We start from the raw sequence: 17,501 nt of genomic DNA, 5'->3' as shown, positions 1-17,501 counted from the left end.
ATTTAACTAATACTATTACTAAATTATTGTGTGTTTTCACCATGGATAAAGTAAGTTGCCTAAGTCATTCCAGATTATAAAAAATTATTCAACTTTTTCCCTATGTATAAAATAATTGCCACAAATTAATATCAGTTTTTGTTTTCTGTCTGGAAGTATTTTCACTAGTTGGATACTTCTTTTACGCGCGAAAGCAAAACAGTAAAAAAAAAAAAAAAAAAAAAACTGTAGTGACATACATCACTTATTGACGACCAAACAAAAGAAAAACAAATTCTATTTCAGATTCAAATCAGTAACAAAGTAAAAAAAAAAAAAAAACTAAAGGAAGGGTGAAATACAGATTACCCAAGGTTTATTAGAGTTTTATCACTTTATCCCATTCTCTTTTCTTTTCTTTTTTGGGTTTTGCACAATAATACTGTATTTGATCATGAGTTTCATAAAAAAAAAAGACATAGTAATTAAAACTAGTGGAATCCCATGGCCCCTGTCTTCAAAGCAGGTGCGTCCGGTGGCGGTGAAGGTAAAACGGTTAACGCTAATACTCCACTAATCGCTGCTGCAATTGCTCCAACGATAAACGCCGGTAAGTTTCCACCACCGAAGAGAGCGTCGAATGGTCCACCTCCTAGTGATACTATCATTTGTGGTATCACAATCGCCAAATTTAAAACTCCTAACGAAAGTCCTGTAATAATAAAATAAAATGAATGGTTTAGAAGTTATATTGGACGGATTAGATAAAGTAATAGTATAATTTAACGTTTACGGTCCCATGTACAACTATGTAACATGAATAAAGTTAAGAATATTACCTTGGCCGGCACCGGAGCTGCTTGAAAATATGGACGCTAGCGCAAATGGAGTACTGAATGTAATCTGTGATAATAAAATAAACGAATCGGTTGATACTAACTAAAAAAAGGAAAAAAAAAAGAAAAAAAAGAAGAGTAGAAAACAAAAGTGTACTACTTACAGCTAATGGAATACCAAGAACAGCAAAAAGACTTAAAGCTCCAGCTTTAATACCACTGCTCGGTCCGGCTAATTGACCGGCGGTTTTCCGGTGATCATCGGCCAATTTCGTAACGAGAACGGTCATGGCCAAACCGGCGGCGAGGATGAAATTCACAATTCCCCAAAGGCGTTTAGCTCCTCCTAGTTTCCGACCAATCCATTCAACACCAAGTGACATGAAACCAAGAACTATCGAGTTAAACATCAATCCCATTGCACCAGATTGGACTCCTAGGCTGTATAGTTTCTTGGACCGTTCGTTTCCATCTGAATCTCCACCGTACACTTCACGACCCATCCAATCAGTATCGAACAAAAGAAAAGGGAACCAAGCGATCCAGTTCAAGGCCGTGACGATTAGAAGCATCCACATGGGACGTTTCATGACTCTGAAAGCTCCAAAGATCTCTCCGAACAAAGGAACGCTTGAGGTCTTCTCATCGTCGTCGGGGTTTCTCGCCGGGGGAGACCATTGCTTGTCTTTCACGTACCAAAGAGACGTGACGGTGACGATGAGGAGGAGAGTGATGGATAAGAAGAAACAAGTCTTTAGATTGGCGCAGTAGATATCGCAAGCTTTGGTCATTGTGAAGGGAAACATTTTGTGAAGGTTAGTGTAAGATCCAGCAGCGTAACCCAAAACGTTTCCAACCGCCATAAAGAAGGAGAAAAACGCGTTTGCGACTCGCGTTCTTTTAGCGTCACCGGCAGCTAAATCGGCTAAGAAAGCACGGCAAGGTCCTTGTAAGGTGTTGTTAGCCACGTCAAGGATCCAAAACCCGAGAGCGAAGATCCCAATGGCTCGAACCTTTACCTTCTGGTCGAGCTTATCTCCCATTTTATTACCAATATCGGCCGCGTAACCGATGAGGAAAACGGCGACGGCGACGAGTGCGGCTCCGGTGGCGATGAAGGGACGACGGCGACCGAATCTTGAGGTGCATCGGTCACTGTGGAAACCGACGATTGGTTGAACAATCATACCGGAGATTGGCCCACAGAGCCAAATGAGAGATGACCATTTGTGAGGGATTCCAAGGAGTTGTACGTAAGGTGTGAGAAGAGAGAGCTGTAATGCCCATCCGAACTGTACACCGGCGGCGATGGAAGCGACGGAGATGATTTTACGAAGGGGAGATGGTTGGTCGAAATCTTCCGGCGACTGTTGTGTCTCTAGAGCCGCCGCATCTTTAGTGGATTTTTCTTTTTCGAAGACTCCCATTTTCAGGAAGTTAAAAAAAAAAAAACACACACACACGAAATAGACAAAATTTAGAGGGAAAAAAAAGAAAAGAAAATTTGTTTATTTTCCTTTTTCTTTTTCTTTTTTGGTTTTTCTGTCTTTTCTCTCTGTTTTTTTTTTTTTTTTTTTTTGCTAAGTGAAGGTTTTGTTTTTGTGATGTAGGAGACGAGAGCATGGAGTTGTATTTATAAGCGAAGAAGAAGAAGAAATGTTACACTTGGAGATGATTATTTTTCGGATAAGAGACACAGTTACAAATTTTTTAATTGTGTGAGAGTGTATGGCAAGGTAGGGACACGTGTCAGTTAGGACATTAACTCCTCTTGGTTTCTGTTTTTTTACGGGATTTAATTGGTTTCGCCATTTTTCTTGCATCAAGTGACTTTGACGTTGATTCAATTTCTCTCTCTCTCTCTCTCTCTCTCACAGTTTTAGTTTTCTCTTTTTTACTCTCTCCTTTTTTTTTTTTTTTTTTTTTTTTCTTAAAATCCGATTTTTACTAACGTTTTGTTTGGCTGGATGCTTTCGTGATTCCGATTGGGTACAAAATTTAATAATGGTGAATCGACCTAGTTATTTGTGTCACAAACATATGACTTTAAGGCACATAATTGTTCAAGGCAACATATATATACTTTTTTTTTCCGGATGTCTTCACTCTTCACATCAGCTACGATATTAGTTAATAAGTTTTGTATTATCTGACGTATAAAATAACGTGGATCAAGTCCTAATTAACAAATCTGGCTCCAATCTCGGTCATGGATGCCAAATATCCCCTGATACCACCACCTCTAGATCATGCCATTATGATTCCGCCATGGCCCATGTTCATAGTCGAGAGAGTATCTAACACAAAGGTCCAACCAGCTACATATTTTACAAAAATGATGCAGACGATCTTATCCGAACATCCCCAAAGATGGTATGTTATCCTTGACGTCCAAGACTGTAGACCCAAACGTTATGTCCAAGTCTTTAGACGACCAAACGTTCAATTTCCGCTTCGTAAACATGACAATGTAATCTTATCACAAACAATAATACAAAAAAAAAAACACTTAGGTTTGTATATGGTGGCGACTATTCTTTTTTCTTTCTGCGATGTTATTACGAAAAACTAGTGTTATATTTTGGCTACGTTGTTAAATGTTAACTCTAGTGTTATCAAATTTAATTTTATGATTACTATATATAAGCAGTCAATCGTAAAAATGTCTCTAACACCCAATTCATTAGATTATTACATTGGTTTTTTTTTTTTAACAGCAAAACGATTATATTATATAATAGAAAGTTTACATGATACATAGAAACCATTCAAATGCAATCATTAAAACAAAAAAAGAAAATTGAACGCAATTTCGATAAAAAAGTGGAAGTAATCCTGCTTTCTAAACAGAAGTCTTACTACAACAGATAAAATCTGTTGAAATAGGTTTATTACATTGGTTTATGTTGCATATTTACAATTGAACCAATTTTATAACGTAAAAATAGGGTTCTGCAACAGAAAATTTCACCCTATTACACATTGTTTTTATAATGCAAGATATGATCCTACGATCTCGGTACTCAAAACTCCATTTATTTTGGATTGGTTGTCCGACCCACCATTAAGCGCTCTGCCTTTCTTTACATTTCATTTTTTACATTTTCTTTGTAGAACCGAAAACTCCATATACACTCTTTCCATTTTTCCAACCGGAAAGACTTTGACTTGAGAAAAATACAATTAAATAACTAAAGCATTTACTTGTAGAACTCTTGGATTTTAGTTGTCTGTGACCTAGTCTCAAGTGGCTCTTATGTTTGTAGACTGGATCACATGTTTGTCAACTCCTTACGCTGTCTTTCTACCCCTCCAGTCTAAACTACTTGGACTTAGGGTACATATATAGTTATAAAATAGTTTGATAAAAAATGTATAGTTATAAAATAGCTAGTATATAATATCACAGAAGAATCAATATGAAAATTAAGATAAATCATCAATAAATTAATTTCACAATTAATTAGGTAGATAACCAAATTCAGGAACATAATTAGGCAAATATCTATATATATCTATAATATAAATACCCTCAAATGGATTTGTCAGAAGTATAAAACTACATGAGACATTGGTTAACCTAATAAATCTGCAGTATTAAACGTCACAAGTCTTACGTTATACAGTATGACTTTTATGTTAGCCAAACTATAGAAATTGAACATCACAAACAAGGTTCAAAACATTTACATCACTTTTTAAAGTTTTTAATTTTTTTTTTAAAAAATTATATCATGACTCATAATAAGTAACGGAAAAAAATGAAAAATTACATCCACTTATTGAAAGGAAATCAATGTCTCCCGCAAAACAAAGTGGACACTAGATCAATGCAATTTATTTGCTTATAGTTTCAGGGGCATGCCAATAATATAAGTAACATGAATTAAATAACCACGTAAGAAAATTCAAAAGGTTTGTCAAAATGAATTTAGTTTTATAGGGTCGGGGATCGGGACCCTAAAAGAAGCTTATAGTTTGTTAGCCTAAAAAAGATTGTGGTTCGCACCATCATTATGCACTCGTAGTTGAACATGACTAGGCAATGAGTAGTTTTGCTTAATTTTAATTTCAACTATTCACTATATTATTCTATGAGATTAGTCAACATATTAATCACTGGAGGATCGAATATTAATAATATCAGAACACTATAAAAATGTAAAAGAGGTCAATAAATCAGCTTTATTTTCGTTTGCACTGTGTAAATCAACTTTATTTTCGTTTTGCACTGTACCAACTACTGTACCGGTTACCAATTTATGAAAAGTACTTGGTTTGACAAAAAAAAAACATCAGAACACTATAAAAATGTAAAATAGGTCAATAAAAATAATGTAAAAAGAACAACAGACCAAAAAGAATGCTGCTGACAATAATATTCTGCAGAGAGGGAATGGGAAAATAGTTTCACTTTTTTCTCTCCGTTTAAAATTTTTATTACCGCTAAAAAAGACTAATATTTACATCCTCAACAGAATAAAAATACACAACTCGAAAGATAGATAATATTTCAAAGCTGTAATCCTCGCCCAACTGTTGAATATTTCACTCAACACCACCTTAGGGATCTCGTTGAATAAGTCTATTCAATATTTATGTTTTGTTTAGCTTCACATATAATGTTTAATTTTCAAAACTTTTTAAGGTTTCAAATCTGCTTCAACACAAGAATCAACGACCACATACTCTTAATAATCGAAAGAAAATGATGCAATAACGTGTGGTAGAACTTTATAAAAAAAAAAAAAAAAAAGAGGGTGCGGTAGAATATATTTGTCTACTCTAAAATGGAATTACGAAATCGGGTTGGACAGCTTCCAAAACCAGCACAACACAAAAGTTCTTTAGAAAGTGTTGGTTTTACTTATTTTAAACGAACACAAAGGCTAACAACATATAGTTATACTAAGATGATAATACTAATAAAATATGACATATGGCGTGGCGTAATTAGGATGTCGGGATTGGACATCATTGTTATTAAGAGAGAGAGGCGCATTATTGTCAAAAAGGTAACGATAGAAGTTGTTGACTCATTGACCTCTCTAATTACATACTACTCCAACTACAAATGTTCACACTCCATCTTTCAATTATTATTATTTTAGTTCATGTATCTAATTTATCTATTGATTAAAAATTGACTTCTTCTTCATTTATCTGTTCAAATTTTATTTCATTAGATATTCCCTAGCTAGTTACATCTCACACAAGACATTAACAGAGACTCATTTTAAACAGAACAACCATTTTGTAATACTATAACTTAAGCAAAAAGAAATATAATTTATAATGAGAAAAACCAGTACCCAAAATATTGGTATGGAAAGGAAACAGCTTTTACGGTCAGAGTTACTAACAAATTCAATTCTTGTGGTTTTAAAACAATATAATTCGGACTACAGTGGATAACATTATCGTTTATATAAACATAAATTATTGTTTGAGTTTAAATCGTTTGTATTAACATTTAACTATTGTTTGAATTTAAATCCGCATATTATATGTTACCAACAAAAAGGAAATACATAGCTAGATAATATATAATTAGTCAAAAAAGAAAAAAAAAAATGTTGATTTCTCAAGTCTTGCTACAAAGTACAAAACAGTTAAACTGATATATAGAACCACACCGCATAATAGAGAAAAAACAAAAGGTGGCAAGGAAGACTTCTAGCGAACGATTAGCGCCAAACATACCTATCTGATTATTAATATGGAGCCGTTTATTTTAAACTATCGCCAAAATAATTGGCGCTGAATTTTTATTGATATGCGTTTAATATTTGATGTACTCACTTTCTAAGTTGACAGTTTGAAATATAGCATAGACTTGAGTTGTATCTTCTGTTGTTTTCCTGTTGTTCTTTACTCTAATTTCAACTCTTGGTCTCAGATTCCCATATCTTTTGTCTTTTGATGTTATCATCAAAATAATATTCCCTGGATTTTCTATCAATATCGTCTGTATAATTTATTTTAAGAAAACATCAATAATAGTGTAGGTGGAAATTCAAGGCAAAGAACGTGTGACCGTCCATGCATAGGCCTCACAGACGACACAAACGTTTGTTTGCATTCTTTAAAATATGTAACTATAGCATTTTAAATTGGGAGAATTGCTAAATTTGTTAGAAGATGTCGCGTATGATTAGATAGATTAATTGTTTGCAAATATTTAATTTTAAAAGGGAAATAACAAGACTGCATACCAGTAAAATTGCCTACATGCGACGATGGACGTAGATATTGAATATTCTAAAAATTTAACATTTTTTGTAAATAGTCTGTTCTGTTCGGTTTACTAATATATTATTTTTTTTGACAACAAAAGAATTGGAGGATTACTAATATGAAACATATACGTTTTTCTTTTACAAATGATAACTATAATAGATTGGATCCTGCATAAAACACTCTGGTAATATATATAAAAAAAAAAAAAAAAAAAAAAAAAAAAAAAAAAAAAAGTAGAATGGTCGGTAGGGAGCAAAAAAAAGTTAAAAGAGAGGAAGAAAAAGGAAACAACGTCCCACATTCTCTTGGAGGCAACTTGCAATTGGAGATCAAAGATGAGTAGAAATGAAGGAACACGGCAGGTAAATAGCCTTGTAGCCTACCCTACTGATGGACATAACATTGGTCTGGTTTTAATTGATATTAATTTGCCTTAGTTTTCTAAGAAAATTATTAGTTAGGAAAAAAAAAATCAAATTATCACTTAAAATGTTCAATTTTACATAAATTTTTGGAATTTTTTTTAGTTAATGGGTTAGATAATATATAATAAATTCTCCTTTTTTTTTTGTTTCTAAAATTATTTTTTTAGTTTCCAAAATGCCAAAATGTGACAATCCGTTTCACAGATCCCACTAGCCTCACTGCTAACCGTCCCAACGAATCTCAAGTTGGTTCTGCAGGGCATCAATCTGCAGATCAATTGGTGACAGTTTGTCCTGTAGGAAGGTTGTTAAAGGGTGGGGACCAAGATTCGAGAAATGCCTGGCGCACCAATAACCTACTGGTGGATTGAGATATCCACAGTGATGGGTTAGGATCGATGTCCTGCAGGGCCAGCTTGGGTCCGTTGGAGCAGCTAGCAGTGAGCCTACTGGATCCGCGGGATGGGTTGTCACATAAAAATCGGACCCCAAACTGGCCCTGCAGGGCATCCATCCTAACCCATCACTGTGGATATCCCAATCCACCAGTAGGTTATTGGTGCGCCAGACGTTCCTTGAACCCTGGTCCTCACCCTTTAACAACTTTCCCACATGATAAGCTATCACCAATTGACCTGCAGCTCAATTGATGACAACTTGTCCTGTGGGAAGGTTGATAAAAGGTGAGGACCAGGGTTCAAGGAACGTCTGGCGCACCAATAACCTACTGGTGGATTGGGATATCCACAGTGATGGGTTAGGATCGATGCCCTACAGGGCCAACTTTGGGCCTATGGGGGCAAGCTAGCAGTGAGGCTAGTAGGTTCCACGGGACGAGTTGTTACATAAAAATCGATCCTAACCCATCACTGTGGATATCCCAATCCACCAGTAGGTTATTGGTGCGTCAGGCGTTACTCGAACCCTGGTCCCCACCCTTTAACAACCTTCCCACAGGACAAGTTACCATCAACTGAAACGACCCGACCCGTTTTTTTTAATAAATACAATATTTTCAATTAAGCATCCCATACTACTTAATTAACCAACCCAAACCACAACTCATCATTAAACCAGCAATAACCATTAAGCACAGCGGAAACATACCAATAATACAAAACCAATACATCATCAATACAATAACACTCCTAACCAATCTATCCAACAACCTAGCATAACTCTATCCAAGGTTCCAACATAAACAATGTAACCACCAACACACAAACGAGACCCTAGATCATCCTCCTCCTCATCGCCATGATTCCACGTCACATACCTGCACACCACAAACAACAATTGAGATGCGTAAGTATTATCATAAATACTTAGTGAGGCAATCCTCCCATCTACTAGGCTATATACACAAGCAACTGAGATTCTCCATGTTTACCAAACAACAAACAAACACAACAAACCAGAAAATTCACGAATCAGACAAGTTGGTGTCGACCGACACCAGAGTGGTGTCGATCGACATTGGCCCAAACATGGTGTCGACCGACACCAACATGGTGTCGATCGACACCGACTCTGCAGTCGCGTTCTGCGCAATGCCGATCGTCGAATCTCCGTTTCCAATCATCTCCAATCCGCTCCAAACTCACCCAAAAGCTCTAGGAACCTATAACAACCATAACACAACCACCACAATCAAGAACAACACCAAAAAAACACAGCAAATCAATCAAACAAAGGATTCTCAGGCTTAGATAAGTCATGGTCATGCACTCACCTCTTTTGCAGGAAGTTTCTGTCCCAAACTGACGAATCTAGCACCCTAGAAGGCTTCCCCTTCGTTCCCAGCACCAGATCTCCACTCCACAAGAACAGATCTCACCAATCTAGCTTAGAATCCCCAAAATCCCTCAAGAACACTCTCTCTTCTCTATTTTCTCTTTAGAAGCGGCCAAAACAACTCTTTCCACGACCTAGGTCGAGTTTCCCCTATAAATACGTCGGTTTTACACTTCAATTGAACCAGACCGAACCAAAACGATTAATTAAAACAATCTGGTCGAAACAAAATTGATGGTGTCGATCGACACTCTTCTTGGTGTCGATCGACACCCCTTCCCAAATCCCCAATTTGGTTCGCGGGTGTTACAATTTCAATTGGTGGCAACTTGTCCTATGGAAAGGTTGTTAAAGGGTGGGGACCAGGGTTCGAGTAACGCCTGACGCACCAATAACCTACTGGTGGATTGGGATATCCACATTGATGAGTTAGGATCGATGCCCTGCAGGGCCAGCTTGGAGTCCCGCAGACCCCACTAGCCTCACTGCTAGCTGCTCCAACAGACCGTCCGTGGACCCCACTAGCCTCACTGCTAGCCGTCCCAACTGACCCCATGCTAGCCCTGTAGGGCATCGATCCTAACTCATCACTGTGGATATTCCAATCCACCAGTAGGTTATTGGTGCGTCAGACGTTCCTTGAACCCTGGTCCTCACCCTTTAACAACCTTCCTACAGGACAAGCTGTCACCAATTGATCTGCAGCTCAATTGGTGGCAACTTGTCCTGTGGGAAGGTTGATAAAGGGTAAGGACCAGAGTTCGAGGAACGTCTGACACACTAATAACCTACCGTGGATTTAGATGAGTAGCTCCATTTGTCACGATGAAGAGTTAGGATCGATGCCCTGCAAAACCAGCTTTGAGTCTATGAAGTCATGCTAGCAGTGAAGTTTACGGGACGTTTTGTTACACAAAACAAAAAGAAACGCGGGACCAGAGACTTGATTGACTTTTAAAAGGACAACAAAACAGACAAAACAAAGCTACTCTCCATCACTCTATCAATGTCTAATGAGAATTGAGAAGAGAAGTGTTCTGTCTGAATTGAATCTGAAATTAGCCAACTTGTTCCATGGATTCGCCCTCATTATTCCGCCGGATTTTCCCCATCCTTTCCTTCCTCATCTCTGACTTTTCTTCCCTATCTCATTTCGCTTTTTTATAAAAATCATATAATATGAAAGTTAAAAATTACCCATTTTTGTATAGACTAGTCAAGATCTTTTTTCGATTCAATTACTGTCCTTGGTTGTTTTAGCATGACGGATGCATGACCTACTTACCCTCAAATATGTAACGATAAATATTTGATTGTGATAAGATACAATTGTATGTGTTGATTAAGGGACTTGTGCATCTATATGAAGACCTCAATCCCATTTTTACATGACGCAAAAATTTTAGAAACTCAAACATGTTGCAGATTGGAATTGTCTGTTTGTTATGGTTTTTTTTTTTTTTTTTTTGTGTGGGGTAGATTGTTTAACTCTCTACCTGTGCAGTTTATATATTTCCATTCATAAAATCTAAACTCTTTTAATGAACAATGATATCATAAAGAAATATCTAAATTTCCAATTATAACTAAAAATAATTCTACTTATGATTTCCAAACTTGGAACATTATAACACGTTAGAAACTTAGAATACGTGAATTGTAAGATGATCTTATGATCTGTTTATAGCTACCTATAGAGACAATACCGGTGTGTTAACTACAACTATAAATTAAACTGGTACCAAACCATTTTGTTTATGTCATCTGTTTAGAGAGTGCAAACCAAAGCTGCCTAGTACTCTTAATTTTAATTTCTTATATTAGCGTGAGCGTTAGTTTTATATTTCATCGAGCCAGCACAAAACCAAGTTGAATCATTCCATAATTGTTTTTTTTTTTTTTAAATTAGTGTGAGCATCTTTAAGCTAGCCTCTTTCGTATTCTCTCCAAACACCTCACGGATTTCATATAGATTTTAGTAGTCGTTTTTATCTTTATAGAGAGTAATCATGTGTCCTCGTAAAATTACTGAGGAGTTTGCACAAATATATATATTTTGTATAAAATAATTTAAATCAAATTATTGTATATATTTTTTAGCTTATTTTTGTTGTCTCTATCGCATTGTCGACCTAACTTAGGTAAATATATATTTATATTTTTTTAACAAAGAGTATTAAAACTTTATCAAAAAACAAAGAGTATTAACCGAAAAAGAGATTAAATAATTTAAGATATTTTTTTTCACCATACAATTATGGTGCACCTTGTACCGCTTCAAAGATATTAAGAAATATAGTGGACGAGAAAAAAACAAAAACTAATATCATCGAATTTGTGGTTTAAATGAATTCTTTTACAAATAAACCAAAGATAATAATTAACAATATATTTAGAGTTTCAGAATATGACATCAAATTGACTGCTTCGAGAATACGATAGTACGATAATTAGAAAGACAAAAGTAATAAATTCGTAAAAAAGACAAAAATATATTTAATTTGATCAGCAACAAAAAAACAAAGAGTATTAAGGCTGGGGTATGTTGGCAAATTACAAACGATTTTTTTTTTAAGATGGACCATGTTTATTTTGGTCATGACGAAAATCCACAGCTCACTAATTTGTTTCTTGTTTTTTTTTTTTTTTTTTTTTTTTTTTTTTTTTTTCTTAGAATAGATTGCTATTGGTGATTTTTTTTTGGTTTTTTTTTTTTTTTTTTTTTAAGTTAGGGCTGAGATTTAAATTCACAAAATGATAGAGTATACAAATTGGTGTACAATATAGAGAGTTCAACCATCCTAAAGATTCTAATTTATTCTAAGAAATGATCTAAAAAGATTCTAATACTGTAAGAATTGATTTAAGAAATATCAAATACGTAATCTAAAATATATATATATATATATATATATCTAATCAATTTTTATTTTTTTGGACAAAATCTAGTCGAGTAATTTTTTTTTTTTGGCAAACATTTAATCTAGTATTTAAGGTTATCTTTTCGGATGAAAAAAAGTCTATTACTAATTCAGTGTCACCTAAACACATACTACTACTAAACTAGGTAGTATATGTTGTACAAGAAATAGAATGTATGGATTAGCCACGTTTTAAAATTCAAAGGTGCATTTATGTACAACGATGTACATGTCGGGAAATTATTAAAGATTCATCTCATCTCAGTATGACGTTCTCTAGTAACAAAATAAATTGCAAAAGTACAAATGGGTTCCACAGTCGTAGATTTGCACACCACACTTGACTAATATAATTGCAGTTGTTATGTAGTACCATTTATTTCCGTAACAAAACAATAAGAGTATATGTCTACATGTATTTTGGGAGAATTAAAGGATTCAAGATATTTGAAATTCAACCAAATTTGATAGGATTTATAAATCAAACCAAAGATGAAAACCCTAAAAAAAATTAAACATATAAAGTCGATTGACACGTTATAGGTGGTATAATAATTAGTCCAATTAATTTCTCTTTATTCATTCCAATATTCTAATATTTTTTTGGCTGCAAATCGTGATTAACAAACTGAACCAGCTGAATAGGTTGAATAATAATGGGCTGAATAAAAATGAGCTGAAGGAATTGAACGAGCTGAAAAAACTGCAGAGAAATAAATTAGTATGCTAAATGGTGACCATTAAGTTGAATAGCTGAATACAAAAATATAATATTAAAAATCTATTTATAATAGTATCAGAAATTATATATATAACTAAATTATATATTTAAATATAAGAAATTAAAAAAAAACTAATATATTATTAATTCATATTTGGAAATAAATATTTTATTACAAAATATTATATAAAATAAAATCTAACGTTGCTGACGAACACTACGTCGACTTGCAGACCATATTTGCTCAGCAATTTGATCGCGGACGATCTTCATATAATTTCCATCGTGTGTTTCTTCTTCCACTCTAATACCTTGATCATCATTCACATCATCATTAACATTTTGCTGCCAATATGAAACATCACTATCTTTATCAGCTTCTTCAAAGTCATCATCTTCAATATTATTCTTGCGAATAAAATTATGAAGTCCCATTGTAGCAAATATAACACGTCTTTGTATTGCAATATTATACCTTGGAAATTCATTTAAAACTCTCCATTTTTTCTTCCAAACTCCAAATGTACGTTCAATGACTGAGCGAAGGGATGCATGCCATCTGTTAAACATCTCCTTGCTATTCCTTGGCGGCTCACCATAGAAAAACTCTTGTAGATGATACCTTGTGCCAACATTACTTTGCTTTCTATACGGAGCCAAATATCCACGTTTGTTGGCATAACCAGAATCTACAAGATAGTATTTGCCTTCCGCAGGGGTAGGAAACATAGTATCATCACGAATCGCTGTTGATAACACACGCGCATCATGAGCTGATCCCGCCATACCAACAAAGCAATATGTGAAAAGCATATCAAAGTCGCACATTGCCAAGACATTGAGACTCGTACTTCCTTTGCGGTTCACAAATCTAATGGTTTCTTGTCCTGGAGTCACCATAACAGGTACATGAGTCCCGTCTAAAGCTCCTATGAATCCACTAAAGTAAGGCCAATAGCGTTTATCTCTTTGTAGAAGGTTTGATATAGCTTCAAGTTCTTGGGTAGTTCTTGGTCGTATGTAGTCCACAGCCATTCGTTCCATTGCTCCAAGAACTTCATGAAACTTCCGACATATTGTTTCTTGTGCCTGACCAAACCTTAGACCAATGTCACCTTGAGAGTCATTCTGGCCACAAATCATAAGAAAGATTGCAACACTCTCATCAACAGCCATATTTTGAGTGTCTTGTAAGCTATACCTCCCTTGTAATATTTCACACAAACGCTGAAATGCCACTGTATTCATTCGTACCAGCTTTCGACATGAAATTTCACTAGCATAGATTTGCTTTCGAATCATGGCCCATCCACTGCCTCTATCTTGAGTTTCTGGTTCTTTGCAGAAGAATTTGCCATAATATTCCATCAATGGAGAAATGTCGGTTTCTAAGATTTCAGCTTCTTCAAGTAAAATCAGTTCAGCTATTTCTTCATCTGATAGATTTTCAATACCTCTCAAATGTAATTCTGCAATACGAAATACCTAGAAAAAACCAATGTTGAGATATTAATATATATACATATACGTATAAAATTGTTTGACATATATATATATATACATATAAAATTGTAGAAAACAAAATAATACCTTAGAATCCTCCGTAGTTTTAGAACTTGATGATGGACCAACCTTTCGTTTATTTCTGATTTGAAAAAAAAAAACACCATTCATTCCAAACACCATGATTGCTTCACTTGTTTTACTACTAATAATTAAATGTTTATTTGATGGATATTTAAAAACTTGAACTTCTAAAAGACAAAGATACAGCAAGTTAATGAAACCAAACGAGAAACTAACACTAACTTAAAATAGCGTTTGCTAACTAATCAAGTCACTGAAACTAAACAATAGGAGTCTAATACAAATCAAAATACAAAGGGAGCTAGAGATATTACCTTTCACTCATGACTTCGATTGTTTTTGTTAAGAAAAGTTAAACCAATATTTTTGTGAAGATAAAGCTTGGTGAGAGCATTGTGTATTTATAATAGGGACTGATTTTACGTACATGAGTATCTTCTATTCGTAACAAATTATCTAATTGAATGGATTTAGTTTTTGAATTTCCTAGATTCTCTAAACAAAACAATATTGAACATTAATAATTCATGTAAAAGTTAATTTTCCAAAAGAAAAATAAATAAATAAATAGAATTCGTCAAACATTTGTTTGTTACATTATTTCTTTAAATGATAATTATAAACTATAAACATAATAAAGATAATTAAATAATTAAACAGATTTATTAGATAAAAAACCATGAAAAACAAAATTATTCGATTACATTCTTTTATTAGCAAGAGCATTAAAATAAAAATAAAAATAAAAATAAAAATATTAAATCCTAGAAGGCTAGAACATAGAACAACAACGAACGCATGCATGTTTCGTTTATTGAGTTCGGGGAGACAATCCAAGCAAAGTCGAAAAGCTAGTCCCTGAAGAACCATCAGACATTCCATATCCGGGGTATAAACTCGTCGAAGCATTAGCATTTATTCCCGCCATTTGTGAATGAGTGGCTGGAACATAGGGAGTTGTGAAGCTGCTTGTACCTCTTAAATTGATATTATCACACGGATAACCATATCTATAAACGCCAACAAGCTTTTCCAAGAAATGAATTTTGTTCTCTTCATTCCGTAATTTCATAAATCCATCACGAACGTCTTCGTCGTTCATCAACAACCTATTTGCTTCCCACCAAAAATTTCCCATTGGTTCAATGGCCAATATTTCTAATTCAGCCAAAGCATCTCCAAAAGTGACTTTTGGATTATGTCGTGACCTTAAGACATCCAATAAACCTGTACGAGACTCTTCAAGACGTTGAAACCCTGTTTTAACTTGAGTCTCAAAGCTGATTCTTCTTCGATTGGTACGTCTACTGGTGCTCTTCCGAACACCCAAGTTTGATCTATTTGTACGGGAAGGAGAACTCCGTGCTTGTTCATTAGTAGTGGGTAGCGGTGATGGATCAGCTTGTGGAAGGTCCTCATCAGATGTTAGCTCTAAAGGAAATTGACTCCCATTATCGTCGGAAGCTTCATTCACTTCTATGTCATCACCAGTAGGTCCTTCATTTAAATTTTGTTCGAGGTGTGCGCGTAGAGTGTGCGGCGAATAACGTTCATCCTGCTCCACATCATGTTGACTATAAATTTGATCGAGTATCTCTTTGCATGGAAGAGGCTTGCTTTGCAACACTCGTACGTACTTGCCATTTTTCCCAAATTCCTAACATATAATAATAGAAGTAATTATAAAATATGTAAATATGTGGTGATCAAGACTGTATGTTCATATGTTTTAAATAAGTAAATATATGTAACTATGTAAGTATAAATAAATACTGCATGTTCATATGTTTTAAACTCACCTGGACTCTCTCTTGCCACCAAAGCTCCGGCATATCTATCTTTCTGGTTATGGAATTAACCGCAATACCAGTGCGTTTACATAGTTTGCGGTTACATTGCCATAAAAGCCGCATATAGTCGAGTCGATTTTTCATTTCAGGCTTCCAAGTCAACTTAGCTCCCTCAGTTCAAAAAACTTTTCCACAATTTTTGCTTTTCCCGAATTGTCAGGTACTCTTGTGACATAGCTTTTTGATTTTAACTCCATGTTCACAAGTTCGAGAAATATTTCGGTATATCTAGGACTCCATACGTACTGCACAATTTAAAGTGTATAAGCTAAACATAAATGTGGTGAAATATTTATATATATACATAATACATTTAAAATTGTATAAAACAAATACCTTAGGATCCTCTGTAGCTTTAGCTTTTCTCTTTGATTGTCCTTTAGAACTTGATGATGGAAAAGTGTTTCCATTTTTGCTTCGCTTGTTTCTGATTTACAAAACATACCTTTCAAATATAAGCAAAACAGAAAAGAAAACACCATTAATTTCAAACACATGCACTTTTGCTTTACTTACTAATAGTTAAAATGTTTTATCGATATAAAAAAGCTTGATCTTCTAAACCACAAAATAAACAATTTACACAAACTAAAAGAAGAGTGATACAAATTGAAACTAATAAACTTCAAAAAACGTAGAGAAATATACCTTTCACTCATGGCTACAATTGTTTATTATGAAAAAGGTGTTTAGCTCATAATTTTTTTTCCCTGAAGATAAATCGTGATGAGCTATGTATATATAGGATCTGATTTTATTTTTGATGTTAATCAATAAAAATATTAATTATTCAAAAGAGTTTAAAATTGAGCTGATTTTGCGTACTAGAATATCTTTTATTAGTAACAAATAATGCTAATTTAAATTATTAGTTTAATATTGAACATTAAATAATGTGAAAAATTTTGGAAAAAAAAATAGTTAGTGAACGTTTGTTACATATTTCAAATATATATATATATATATATATATAATAATTAAAAATATAACTTTGATTTACAAAAATAGATTTTCAAACTAACAATCTTTGACTTCCCTAGATTATCGAAATAACAATCTAGATTTTGACGATTGTTTTGTTAAATGATAATTTTTTCAAAAGCCAAAAATATTAATTTAAATATGTAAATTGAATATTTTTTTTTTTT

General features: G+C 34.2%; 2 protein-coding genes across 2 annotated transcripts; both read right to left on the bottom strand.

The window, feature by feature from the left end:
- Positions 1-262: 262 nt before the first annotated feature.
- LOC147941613 (sucrose transport protein SUC1-like) lies at positions 263-2,619 on the bottom strand. Its single transcript, XM_087456826.1, has 3 exons — positions 980-2,619; positions 819-882; positions 263-691 (listed from the first exon to the last, which is right to left on the bottom strand). Exons 1-3 carry the CDS (start codon positions 2,240-2,242, stop codon positions 471-473), a joined length of 1,548 nt encoding a protein of 515 aa, XP_087312952.1. The 5' UTR covers positions 2,243-2,619; the 3' UTR covers positions 263-470.
- Positions 2,620-15,144: 12,525 nt separating this feature from the next.
- LOC147941612 (uncharacterized) lies at positions 15,145-16,970 on the bottom strand. The gene is made up of 3 exons (XM_087456875.1): positions 16,690-16,970; positions 16,303-16,598; positions 15,145-16,160 (listed from the first exon to the last, which is right to left on the bottom strand). Exons 2-3 carry the CDS (start codon positions 16,435-16,437, stop codon positions 15,315-15,317), a joined length of 981 nt encoding a protein of 326 aa, XP_087313001.1. The 5' UTR covers positions 16,438-16,598; positions 16,690-16,970; the 3' UTR covers positions 15,145-15,314.
- Positions 16,971-17,501: the final 531 nt, after the last annotated feature.

Source organism: Camelina sativa, chromosome 7, assembly GCF_030686135.1.
Source record: "Camelina sativa cultivar CO46 ecotype springtype chromosome 7, ASM3068613v1".
NCBI classification, from domain to species: Eukaryota; Viridiplantae; Streptophyta; class Magnoliopsida; order Brassicales; family Brassicaceae; genus Camelina; species Camelina sativa.
Note: the sequence above shows the minus strand (reverse complement) of the source record. Positions and strands in the feature narration are given on the sequence as shown.

Excerpts from the sequence above, each read along its gene's own strand:
- LOC147941612 (XM_087456875.1), bottom strand. The coding sequence starts at position 16,437 with ATGAAAAATCGACTCGACTATATGCGGCTTTTATGGCAATGTAACCGC. Across the intron at positions 16,161-16,302 it reads GGTGGCAAGAGAGAGTCCAG|GAATTTGGGAAAAATGGCAA; the intron begins GTGAGTTTAAAA and ends ATTATATGTTAG.
- LOC147941613 (XM_087456826.1), bottom strand. The coding sequence starts at position 2,242 with ATGGGAGTCTTCGAAAAAGAAAAATCCACTAAAGATGCGGCGGCTCTA. Across the intron at positions 883-979 it reads TTCTTGGTATTCCATTAGCT|ATTACATTCAGTACTCCATT; the intron begins GTAAGTAGTACA and ends TTATTATCACAG. Across the intron at positions 692-818 it reads CAGCTCCGGTGCCGGCCAAG|GACTTTCGTTAGGAGTTTTA; the intron begins GTAATATTCTTA and ends TTATTATTACAG.